At 36.4% G+C, this 12,709-nt stretch overlaps 1 protein-coding gene across 1 annotated transcript in view; it reads left to right on the top strand.

Moving 5' to 3' along the window:
* IL17REL (interleukin 17 receptor E-like) overlaps positions 1–12,709 on the top strand; it is a 49,654-nt gene that overhangs the window by 30,932 nt on the left and 6,013 nt on the right. The window contains exons 6-13 of the mRNA XM_009883648.1: positions 1,391–1,435; positions 2,297–2,436; positions 2,600–2,671; positions 4,967–5,021; positions 8,163–8,326; positions 10,655–10,699; positions 11,345–11,402; positions 11,737–11,882. Coding sequence (XP_009881950.1) covers positions 1,391–1,435; positions 2,297–2,436; positions 2,600–2,671; positions 4,967–5,021; positions 8,163–8,326; positions 10,655–10,699; positions 11,345–11,402; positions 11,737–11,882 — 725 coding nt within the window. The remainder of the gene's footprint in view (positions 1–1,390; positions 1,436–2,296; positions 2,437–2,599; positions 2,672–4,966; positions 5,022–8,162; positions 8,327–10,654; positions 10,700–11,344; positions 11,403–11,736; positions 11,883–12,709) is intronic.

Raw genomic sequence — 12,709 nt, 5'->3', positions numbered from 1 at the left:
TAAAAGACAGAAACCAGAGGTTATATCTTAAAGTACATGCAAAACTGAGCTACAATATGTATTTGTGCTAATTGGCCTTCTTGTGATTGGCACGTGCTCTTTCTCTGCCTGCAGGTTCGGTCCCGTGTGCTCTCTGTACATAAGACTGAGCCTCTGCTTCTCTTCATAGTTAGGACACAGGTGGTTTCAGAGATTGAGGAAAGCTTAATAAGAAAGTGTAAAGAAATTTCTTTCTGCTTTCATTAGCTGTTTCATGTACCTGGATAAGATAAAGTGGCATTTTTCCATATTTTCAGAGTAAAGTGCCTACTATATGCGTATAAAAATAGCTTCAGCACTGGTGTCTAGCCAAGATACAGTGTGGCAAGTGGTTACGAGTGCACCAAATGGTGGTGCAAAAGATGAAATAAGACCCCTGGTTTGGTCACGTGCCCAGGCTTCTCCTGCCTTCCCATCTCCAGAGCCTGTGGGTGGGCGGCTCTCGCCCTCGGTACAGTATCATCCCTCGCACACAGCATCAGACACGTTGTGGCTGTGTCACGCTTTCATAGAGGTAAAGCCTTTTTGTATTTAAAAAGCCTTTCATCTTCCTGATAAGTCCTGATTCTCTACTGAAGTAGATATGTACTTTGTGAATAAAGAGGGGGGAAAGTAAGGTTTTATAAAGCCCAGTTTTAAGGTACTTTACAAGGGTGAGTAAACAAATTAATATAGGAAATATTTCTCTGGGAAAAGAACTATGCAGGGAAATGAGCTCTAATACTGAGCTCAGCAAGGAGAGGTGAAAACAGTAGGCACCACATTATGAGCTGACTTAGTGTTCTTAAATCAAGATTTAAGTTTTGAAGATAAATATATTAGATATTTGTTCTGAAGGTGTCGCCTGGCCTCTAATTCTGGTTAGCTCTGTGGGAGCTTAACAGGGTATTTCTTTGTAAGCCTAGAGCAGAGTCAGAACAGCAAAAATATACAGGTGTTTATAACAGAGGAATAAGCCTGGTAAACAATAGGAGTAGCTTTCACAGAAAGAATAACTGGAATTATTATTATTTTTATTGTTGTTACTATTATTACTTAAATTTTTGTTAGATACTAGGTAAAGAAGTGCAATCTTATATCCTAGATTGCCACCTTAAACTGCTGATGTTTTCCAGTAGAAACTCCACACTAGTGAGATAGCTCCTTAAGGCAAGTTGTGATATAATCTCTGTGTGTGGTAAGGGTACTTTTCTTTCTTGCTGTTTATCTAGAAGTGGATGCAAATCTGCCTTTAAAAAGGGTTATAAGACATAGGTTTCCTGTTGGGAAGCTGTTGGATAATTTTGCAGTTTATTTACACATTTATGCAAATAAAGCAGCACTGAAGAAAACTATGCTTTCTGTTTTGCAGATTGCAGAAACAGTGATGTGGGAAAACATATTCCAGCTTGTTCAGGTGAGCCGATCCTCTGTATCACTTAAAGCTCTGAGATATTTCTGGTGACCTGTACAATGATACGTTTTCATCGCTGAATAAGCAGGGAAAAAAAAGATGATTTACAACTGCCACTACTTATAATTCCCATGTAGTAGACAGGTAATGTCCTGGAAATTATGTTTCTTTGTATTGACTTGGAAATGCTAGATAGCAGATAAAGATATTGACAACCTACTTAAACTTCTGCAAATAGGTTTGTGTCCTTTTCATACACTTTGGATTGCTGATTTTATATTTTGTCCATAGGCAGACCTCATAAATACATTGAAAAATTTGCCAAACTGCTATCCTGATTTTGGTGTACCAAAATAATGAATATAAAAAATGAATAAAATGAATATAAAATAATAAATATATAAAAAATTAAAACATACCCCCACATATTGTATTTGTCTAACATAGTTGCACATATTCTCTATGAAATGAAATTGCAACCTTGTGATAATCCGCTTTTGTAGTAGTATTAGTGTGTCAGTTTCAAGTATTTGTACATGAACTACATAAGATTTCAAGTACTAAGGTTGAGGTACAATCCGTAGGTGTCCTGGCCTCTCAGTACTGCCAGTGATAATTTAAAACTGAATAACATTGAAATTTATTCTCATGAAAATTATTATGTATCATAAAATAAGAATACCTTTAGGAATTTCAGGATATAAAAATAATACAAACATTCAAGGTAAGAATCTGTAGATGTTGAATTTCATCTCCATCAAGTTATGAAATACATTCTGTACCTTTTATAAAGAAATAACAGAATCAGAAATAATAAACTAATAAACAGATGTGATAATTTCATGCTTGAATTTTCTTTTACAGCTGGAAAGTTTGATTACAATGTGGACAGGGCAAGGAAAATTATATCAGTGAATGTATCCAACTTTCTTAGAGACCAAGATTATTATGTTCGCCTGTGCCACAAATGGTTTACCTGTGAAGATGTAGGGGCATTTGCTGTGGTGAGTTAAACTGCAAAGCAGTTCGTTGAACTGGTGGAGGGTAACTTGTAGGTGGAAATGCTGACTGAGGTCATAGTTATAGGAAATGCCCTTCTATATCTTTATTTAGCTTTATTAAAAGTCATTTATTGTCCTGGATTCATGACCATATTTTTCATTTCAGATAAAAGGGAAGGAATCTTTGAAATCAGTTTCTCTGAAATATTCTCAGCTACTCCCTTGTCTTTGCATTGAGGTAATACAGTCTGGAATTGGGTATATACTTGTGTTTCTGATTAAAGAATGTTTTTCTGGGATTTGTGCTAAGAAAGGAGGAAAAATCTGTAGAAAAAGGCTCTAGATCTAAGTTTTTGACTAAGGCTTGTCTGACCTTATGATTATGTAAATGCAGAAGAGATTTTTTAGGAAACACTAATTAAAACATGGAGATAAGAAAATGGGACGCAATTTACATTAATTTATGGGAAGTATTGTGTAAGATTAATTTGACTGATTTTTTATAAGCAATGAAAAGACAGAAAATTTAATCTGACTGAATTGCAGCACAGACTTTGATATAGTATTGCATGAGAAACTAAAAGAGGAATTGAGGAAGCTGGGGGTGAGAACAAGGTTTGCATGGTAGATAATACTTAGCTGGAGGGCTAACTCAATTACTCCTGTTGAATGGGGCTCTGCTAGTAGGAAGGTTGTTTAAGGACCACACTTAGAGCAGTTCTTGTATAAACGTTTTCATCAATGACATGGGGACAAAAGGTGGGAACATGTGTTGTGGTTTGTGCTGGTACGGGTGGTGGAGTGACTTGTGCCAAATCATCAGCCACATGAGATTTGCTGATAATACAGTTGAGAGGTGTAATCAAAATGGAAGAGGGTCAGAATAATTGGAAGAGACTAGAGATCTTCATACATGAAATAACTAAAGGAGGATGAAGTGTAATGTATATGACGTGCAAGTTCATGCACTTGGTCTAATAAAAAGAATTCTTGCTGTAAGATGTGAGTCCTCATTTAGAAATAACAGTGGAGGAAAAAACATCTGGGTATAGTAGTTCATCGCAGGATGATTAAACTAACATGCTTGCATGATGTAAATGTGAACAAAGGTCTAGTGGGTTAGAATATTTCAGATTAATAGGAAAGTATGGGCAAGGCCGCCTTTGCGATTCTATAGGCAATTCTTGTATCCATATTCAAGAATGATTAATTGAAATGGAAAATATACGTAAAAAATCTAGAATGGTTGAGAAATGGAGGGACTGTCTTATACAGGAGATTCAAAGAACGTTTTCATTATTCTGGTAAAACACATGCAAAGAGAAAATATTCTTGTGTAAATACACAGCAGATGGGTCACTTATAAGGAAAAAGAACAGATTTTTTAAGAGAAAGCCATTCTTGCCACAAGAATGAAGGGGGATAAACTTTACTGCATGAATATTTTCAGGATAGCTACAGATTTTTTTTTTCCTGATAATCTGAGAAGTGATATTTTGGAATAACTTTAATAAAAATGAATAAAAAGTCACCAAGCCAATTTAAAATGATCTTGGTAACATATAAAGATACTACATGACCTAGTTTCTCAGTGCATTTTGGGGTATGATTTACCTTACAGATTAAGATACCTAAATGAAGATGTCCAGAACACAGAATGGACAGATGTAGATACCATTTGAATTAGATGTCCAGACTCTTATAGTCAATGGAGATCTAGTTAATGCAGTCAGTTACTCAACTGACCAATGTAGACGGCTATTTTGGGCTGTGCTGGATAGCACTGTAGACTCTGCTGGCTGCATTGGCTAGATCTTCTTAAGGCTGTTGTAATAGTAAATTGGGCACTTTAGTCACACTCAGATGTGTACATTGTAGGTACCTAAAATCACATACCTTAATATTTGAGTTGAACCACAAAGTCTCTTCCTTGCCTAGGGATTTTTTTTTTTTTTTAACTCCACTCTGAAAGGTATGAGGTCACTGGAAAGATATTATTCCTCTCTGCATATACATAGACAATTCCACAATACAGTTGCTGAGCAAACAGATGGGAACTGTAATAGTGAATCTAAATAATTAGGGTATAGTAACAGCCACGCACATATACTTGCAAATTGGGCTAAGTGTTAGTCCTCACATTTTAAGGGTACATCCTTTACCATAACAAAGGCCAGGAGAACTGATATTATGATTCTTGAATGTCTTTTGATACCCCTAGAAAGTAATGGCACTGTAAGAAACTTCATGAAAATCAATCTGAAAGACTTTCTAAATGAAATTGTGCTCAGGAGTAGTAAGAATGTAGTGCTAGAAGTGATCACCTTAGTTCATCAGCTCTAATCCCCCTAATGATGAACAATAAAATACATATCTAGTGCAAAACATCCTTAAAAAAAGCTACTTCCAAAGCTTTCTGATAAACATAGCATCTTTATCTTTGGTGAAAAGTTTTTCTGTCACATTGTCTCTGAAATGTTAAAAGCTGGTGTATCTGAGAATCTTGAGCTAATGGCCACTTTTTGGGTTGTAGGGTTGGCTGGCAATTCCAGATGCAAGGAGGATACAACTTTGCCCCTTTGAAAATGGTAACTATTGTGTGATTACTCTTTATATGAGTGATTTTCAGCAGCTCCGGTAGTATGTCACAATTTGAAATTCATCTAAAATGAATTTCATCTAAGGAGGCAACAGAGAGTTGAAAAAGAAGACAGTTAACTGCATATGGGAGTTCCCATACTTAATGGGAAATTATTCACACAACGTGTTCCAGCAAAGTCAGTTTGGTCTGACATGACAGGTGATAAAGAAGTTGTCATATTGTATAGGTCTTTACTGAAAATTCTACCGGGCAGATAGAAAAAAGAGTAGCCTGAAAAAGTGTTTTACTAAGTCCAACATAAGTACAACAATATTTTTTTCCTCAGACTATGCTAAGAAGCCCATTAAGAGATTTTAGTATTTGATTTAAGAAAAAAAAAAATGAAAGAGAATAAAAACACCTACATATAACAGTGCATCCAAACACTATTAAACTGCACAGACATTTCCTGCAATCTTTTCACATTCTTGCAGGGCTGATACATTTGTGTTAGAATGGAAGCAATTTCCTCTTTAGTTAGCTCAACCTTCATTTCTGATTTGTTTTATTGGGGCAGAATATAGTGTTTGTGACATTACCATTCCTTTGTAGCAATGGAGTACAGTTTGACTAAATAAAAAGGGAATTTCTTTTTTCTCCATTTAGGTAATAGAGAGTGCTTATAGGAATGCTCAAGCTCTGTCTGTAGCTGTGTCTATGTCATGTAGTCAGACCTGGCTTTAAGGTGATCAAAGCAAAGCCTGTTGGCCCTCTGCAGTATGAAGTCCTAACCTCTGTTCTTAGCGGCTGTTCAGCCTGAGGCTGGGTCTCATGGAGCACAGGTTGTTTTCTTCCAAAATTTATCCCACCTCTACCCGTTTCCTGTGCTTGAAATGCTGATGCTTTGCAAGTGCAGGAAACTGGGCTCATGAATCCCATGACTCCTTCCTTCCTTCTGTATCCTGCTTCTTTTCCTTCCCCTCCTGCTGCAGTCATTCTCCTCTCTGATGCCATTGAATCAGGACTATGGGGATAGCTGAAGCAGAGGTTACAAAGCTTCAGGGAGTCAGAGGAAAAGCAGTATGTGCTTTGGCACACTGAAGCTCTTGAAGATTATTTTTGTCCATTTAGGAGGTTCCAATGGACAATTACAATTGAAAACTTAACTTACAGCTTTGATAAGGACATGAATATGGGAAATACCGTTTTACAGCTATACTTTTCATTTACTCAACTATCCTCCTTTCAGGAATTTCAAGCAATTTTTCAGACTCTAGCACCCAGTTATTTAAGTATATAAGGATTTCCAGCTTTTGAGCCACACTGTTTTCTTTTTAAATCTTTCTTTTTCCTACCTGACCACTCTATTTGCTGGAATATCTAAAGTAGATTGGTTTTTTTTTGGCTCATTTATTATCAATGTAATTAACAGTTGTGCATCAGAAAGAAGCTCCTCCATATAATAACTGTTTTGGATTAATGTAACTCAGAGAAGAAAAAAAGGAAAAAAAGAATGTCTGTTGGTTACTAAACAATGCAATTATATGAGACTGAAGATGAATAAGCACCTTATTATGACAGAAATAAGTAGATGCCATGCAGGAGTAAAACAGAGGAAACTCAGGTGATAAGTCAATGAACAGGCCTGGAAACAAACCTGAGAAGTCTTAATTGTGGTGCTATTCTCTTAACTATTAGGGTTACATTTACAGTATATCTACATCATTACAGACTCCTATAACATTCAAAACATAGCTGTGAAAACTGTTAGAACTGTTGAGACCCAGGACTTTGCACTCAGGTTAAATATTCTCTAAACATTAGCTTTATAGTACATGTCCATTTATTAAAAACAGCATTTTTAAAAAAGAATCAAAATTTCCAGCATTTTTTTCAAAACAGAATAAAAATCTCCACTTCATAGAAAATTTCATTATTTTGATATATACACATTTGGACACAAAGTTAAGACAGCAGGAGGCTTGGCAGAATTAAAGGGTCTGGAAGGTTTCTATTTGAAAATATCAAAAGGCTTTATTTCGGAACATTTCTGTGAGAAGCAATACCGATAGGAATTGTTGTTATGCTTGATGGGAGTTGAATTTGGACACCTGGTGTTTCCACTCTTTGATATTGACTGTGCTTCTTCACTTTGCTACATTTTCTAGTCATGGGTATTGTTTGTTCACTCCTTGAACGTCCAGCTGGCCATGTTTTCAAATTTTTGCTTCACAAATAGCTGCAAAAATATATTTTTCTCCTGACTATTAGGCAAATGTATAACTTTCCAAATTACTTCTTGAAGTAGGAACTGAAATACAGTTTGAAATATTGAAATACAGTTTGAAAAACAGTTTGAATTTCATGCTGGAAATTCTCTTATCCCTGTGCAGCTCAATGGAAAAGAAAGTCAGTACGAAGTGACTAATGTAACCAATCAAATAAATAAGACAGCTTTTATTATATAATAGTGCCTATTTAGGATATCCCCAAATATATGTTGACTAGCTCTGAAATTACAGTGTGCACAGTATACATAGAAAGAAGATTTATATAAATGCTGTAGAAAAAATATTTACTGTGAATTACTTGCACAGCTTTGTTTACTATTGAGTTCTTGATATTCAGATAAAGGCTTGAATTTATCTTCTTACATATACATTGTGCTCATGTAAGTCCTACACAAGACACAGAGTCTGAGTCTCCAATACCATGACCTCTAGTCACTAACGTATGGATTCATTCCCATTTAACATACACAGTTAACTGAAGGTCCTTGGTTAGGAATTTACTTGCGTTACACTCCCTCTGTGATTGATGGGCACAGAATGCACTGCCAGGAGCTTGTGCAGCCTACTTAAGAGCTGAGGCGTCATTCCCAGGTGATGCCTATCTATCACCGTAGTGGGAGATTGGTAAGACTAAGCTCTCGGGTTGAGTACCTCTGGTAAATGCCAACACTTTGGTGGGATGAATGCAAGTTTTACACTGTCACAATGTGAAACACTGCAATTCTGATTGGTGAAAATGATGAGGAAATGGAAAAGCAATGCTTTTGGGTTTAAGCGCATGTATCCGTACCGGATTTATGAACAATTTTGATTCATTTTTAGACATCTTAAATAATGTTTCCACTCTTTGTGCACAGATACGAAGGCGCTATGGGACAATATTGTTTACAACCCAGCGACACAAACCCTAGCTTGGGAGCCAGCCTGTCCTGTGCTTGTCATGGTTAACCTATGCCGGTTAACGAAGTCTAATGACTACTGTGAAGATATACAAAACTCTTCCAAAAATTCTCCTGAGAAAGTAAGAGCTATGCAGATTTATTCAAACTGTGAGATTGAAGGCCGTGACCAAAGGCATAATGTGAAGAACTAGACTTTGGAATAAGAGCAGTTGCAAATTCCTCTCTTCTTCTCAGATACTTAAAACTATTCATAATCACAGTCTGTTCTTGTACACTAACCACATGATATATTCAAAGAGCTCACTGACTCACTATTAAGAAATAAAAAGTAGAGATGACTGTGAAGCTAGTAATGTTTGCTAAATTCTTTGGGGTAAATAAGGTCTGCTTTTCATTTATAGCAAAGGCATGATTCATCTGCCCTGATTTTGCTGCCTAAAAGATAGGTGTTCAAGTCTATGCCATTCCTGTCAGATTCCCTTTAGGTGAGTGAAACAGACATATGGAGAGGACAACTCTTCTTATCTGAAGACAGGCATATAAGAAATGTTCTCTCTGAAGATACCTTTTTCTTTTTACTGACTATCACGAGTCTGTTGTGATTAGATCAGATTTGGATATTTAACATTTAGACACCTAAAATGTCAGTGAGATGAAGCTAAATCTCTTTAAAACTTACTGGAGACATAACAGTACTTTGGTAGGGCAAAATTGTTTTTTACTCTATTAAGATCTCTTCGAAGTGCCTTCCTCAACCTGGTCCAATGTCTTGAAATTGCGTGTGTTGCAATGTTGGGTTCCTCAGCTCTTCCAGCACTTACGTTCTAAAGTAGAAAAGGGTTTTCATTGCATGTATATTGAACGGCTTAATACTTCAATCTGAAGTCTCGTGATGCTGAATGCACTGGATTTATGAGGTTGGTTAGAATTCTGGCTTTTGTCTTGAAAAGTAGGTTTCAGCCTTTCCTGATTGTGGAGAGAAGCCAGTAAACTTGAGGTAACAACTGAAAAGGCAAATAAAATCAAATACAAATTTGTATTTTTTGAAACTTTATGAGTATTATTCTGACGACATGATTGGACTGACTCAAGACTGTTGAATGCTTTTTTGATTAGGAACTCCTGTCCAAGTGTTTAGTGATTGTTCAGATTCACCATTTTATGGGTTTCAACAAAGCTTTGATCTTGCAAAACCAAATATTTTCAAATTTATACATGTGAGTGGTCCCTGTGGGATTCATCATCTGCTGACAAGAAGCACAACTCAAGACTTGCAGGAAAGAAAAAAGAAAAGAAAAAAAAAAAAAGAAAGAAAAGAGAAAGAAAGAAGCCTAAAATGAGGTTTAGCTGGTAATGGTCATATCTGTTGCCCAGAACACGGTCCAAGATTAGTTAATTATAGACTATGAATGTTTTCCTGTATTTATTAATATTCATGGACACAATGATTTTCCCCTCTTTTCTAATTCATCCTAAACGGGTTGATATTGAATTTGGTCCATTTCTTGTACTGTAACCCTGAAGAACTTCTCTATAGTGTGCTGGAGACTACTGCAGAGATTCCTCACATAGTGCCAGCTCCCCCAGTAAATCCACACAATGCCGCACACTCTAATACTATGCACATGTACTGACTTAGGTCCAAAAGCTACATAACTCTTCTCTCTAATTAGGGTGGGGCTTTCTCTGTCCATGGCAATGCTGTCTCCATATAAGAGTGGACTCTTACAGAACTATCTTCTGTGACCCTGTTGTAGACATACCCAAAGACATCCGTTATGTTCTTCTCAAAAAAATTACAGGAAAGAGGTGTTACTTTGGTCACCATGCCGTGTGTTGTGTGTAAGGTCCATTGTACTCAGTCAATTGAGCAATGGTGTTTATTTAAGTAGTATCACTTACATGTGTAGCAATTGTTTACATGAGAAAAGGCTTTTTATGGTGATGTCCTTGGTGGGTAAGCAGTTAATCAAGAATGCAACATTTTGTAGGTCACTTAAGTGGATGTCTAAAATTCAGTCTACATTTAAGTCTTTTCTGGAATAGGGATACAGAAAATTGAAAAATTTCTGAACTGAAGGTGGAACAACACTTTTGGGTGTATGTTTAAATGTTTTGCTGAGTCGTTGATGAATGGTAAATAAGGGACTGAAACAAGATGACTGTGTAATCAGAATTTTGCACACAAGCCACCATAGAATCAATTAATTTAGCTCTTAGTCAGACTGACTATAAAAAAAGCGACATGTTACAGATAAAAAGAAGCAAATTATTCAGTTATCCAAAGTAGCAGTTGTTTCTATTCTTACTATTTTATGTGATTAACTTGCTAGGATGGAATAAATGAGTTCCTTTCTCAGTAATCAAACGATGAAAATTTTGGGTAATTGACTTTGTGAAACTAGTTAATGAAACTAGCTAATGCTGAGTGCTCTCTTTTCAAGCAGGTTAAATATTCTCGTGTGGACACTCACCCAAGACTTTGCATGAAGGTAAAGGGATTTCTTTGTAAAACACCTATTGACTGCCCTCTTACTGTCAGCTCTAACATTGTTGCTGATGTTCTTTAGGATCAATATTTTGCTTCATCACTCTGATGAATGGGAAGTAAGAATGAAGGAAATGTGAAAGATTAGATTAAAAGGAGGTTCTTTGAAGTGCAGCAGCATCATAGATAGGACAGGTCAGATTGCGCCATCTGTTTGCTTAAGAAAAGCTGGGAAAAAATGTTTAAAGTCAATGCAAACTCTGAAGCATGCACTAAACAGCATATAAAGTTTTCCATATTAAATATTTGGTAATAAAAGTGATCAATATACTACATTTACTGTAGTACCTTTTATTACTCTAGTTGAGAAAAAATGCCACTTAAGGTTAATATAGGCATATTAGTGTTTTCTTTTAGATTACTTTCAAGTCAGTAGAACTGCATGTTTCTGTAAAACAAGCATGTGCATAAATATATGAAGAATTGGGGGACCTAACTTAAATCAAGGGTTGGAAGATACCATAGACCAGGAAAGCTGTAAATTCACCTTCTGCAACTTTCTGGAATGCACTGGTCATCTCTAGTTGAATCTGTAGCTACAGATTGAAACTGAAAAATCAGTTTTCCTAACAGATTTCTCTGCTTTCAGTTTACAACCAAGCAAGGCTCTTGGGTTAAATGTCCATTTGCTCATGGAGAATTTCCAGGTAAACATTTTTTTTTAATTACATAATATTAAATTGTGAAAAATATTTAAATCAGTCACGAGATATTAGTCTTCTCCAGTAAGCAAGTGAGATGTGTTCACATCACCGTAGCTTGTAAATTATGGCAGAGATTTGTCAGCTTGCTACTTCTGTGTATCCCCAGTAGATCAAGCGTTTATCAGTATAGAAAGTAACTTGTGGGAATCAAATTAATTACTTGCATATCATTTGATGTGACTTAACTAAAAAAAGGCATTTATTTTAAATATAACAATTTAGAATATAATATATGGTCCTTGTAAATCTAAAGGTAAGTCTTTTTCCCTAATATCAGCTTGGAAGATGAGAACTGCTGCAGTTGCAGAACAAATACAAGTTTTCTTCACATCCCAAACCAAGGCACAGTTCTCAGTGCTTGTGTGTAACAGGACGCAGCTGGCCTCATGTGAATCTGTTGGGATGCACCATTCAGTCTCTGTGGTTTGTATACATTATTTCTTAAACATTGTAAGACTTTTAAACATATCTAACTGCATTCATTTATTATTCCATTTATTGCTCTGCAGCTTGAAAGCATTAATAAACCCATGCATGTACATATTGGAACAATTACTGGAACATTTTTAAAGTATGTAGTTCTAATTCTGATCTCACACTGAAGCAAGAAATAAATAAGGAACCCGAAGACAAGTTAGTCACATCAAAGGAAGTGACTATTGAGTGGAAGCTTAACATTCTTTTAACATCCTTTTTGTGGTGTAGTATTTCTATTATGCATATAGCAAATGTTAGTGTTTGTTAGTGTTTCGTGTATGGGTCACTGGTACAGCTGACCTGGCAAATCTCACATCATGAAATGCAAGACTTGAGGCATAAATCTATGATGATCTTGAGCCACTCTAAGTCTCACAGCTGCCAAAATAAACTCAGCACACAAAAAAGGTAAGTTTTCAGCCAAATCAGCTTTTTGAGCTGGTTGACTATGTGACTACACAACTGCTTCTTCCAGCAAAGTGGAGGAGAGAGGGAAAAGACTATGGGAGGGTGAGATTTCTGTTTCAGGCAGCAGCTCATCAGGAAATGGAGCCTCATTCCTATTTTGCAACTAAGCCTGTATCTCATACATTTTCAGTGCAGCACTGTGGCTTGCTCTGGCCCTTCTACCCTGCCTACCAGAGTTACCTTGTTGGCCTGACCTGTGATCTACTGAGAGGTACATCTGGAAAGTGGGGTCAAAGAGCACAGGAGTGGCCATATAGCATTATTTTTCAAATAGGAGACTATGAGCAGGATAGGTCCCTGGAGCT

This window comes from Charadrius vociferus, unplaced genomic scaffold, assembly GCF_000708025.1.
Source record: "Charadrius vociferus isolate BGI_N301 unplaced genomic scaffold, ASM70802v2 scaffold43, whole genome shotgun sequence".
NCBI classification, from domain to species: Eukaryota; Metazoa; Chordata; class Aves; order Charadriiformes; family Charadriidae; genus Charadrius; species Charadrius vociferus.
Note: the sequence above shows the minus strand (reverse complement) of the source record. Positions and strands in the feature narration are given on the sequence as shown.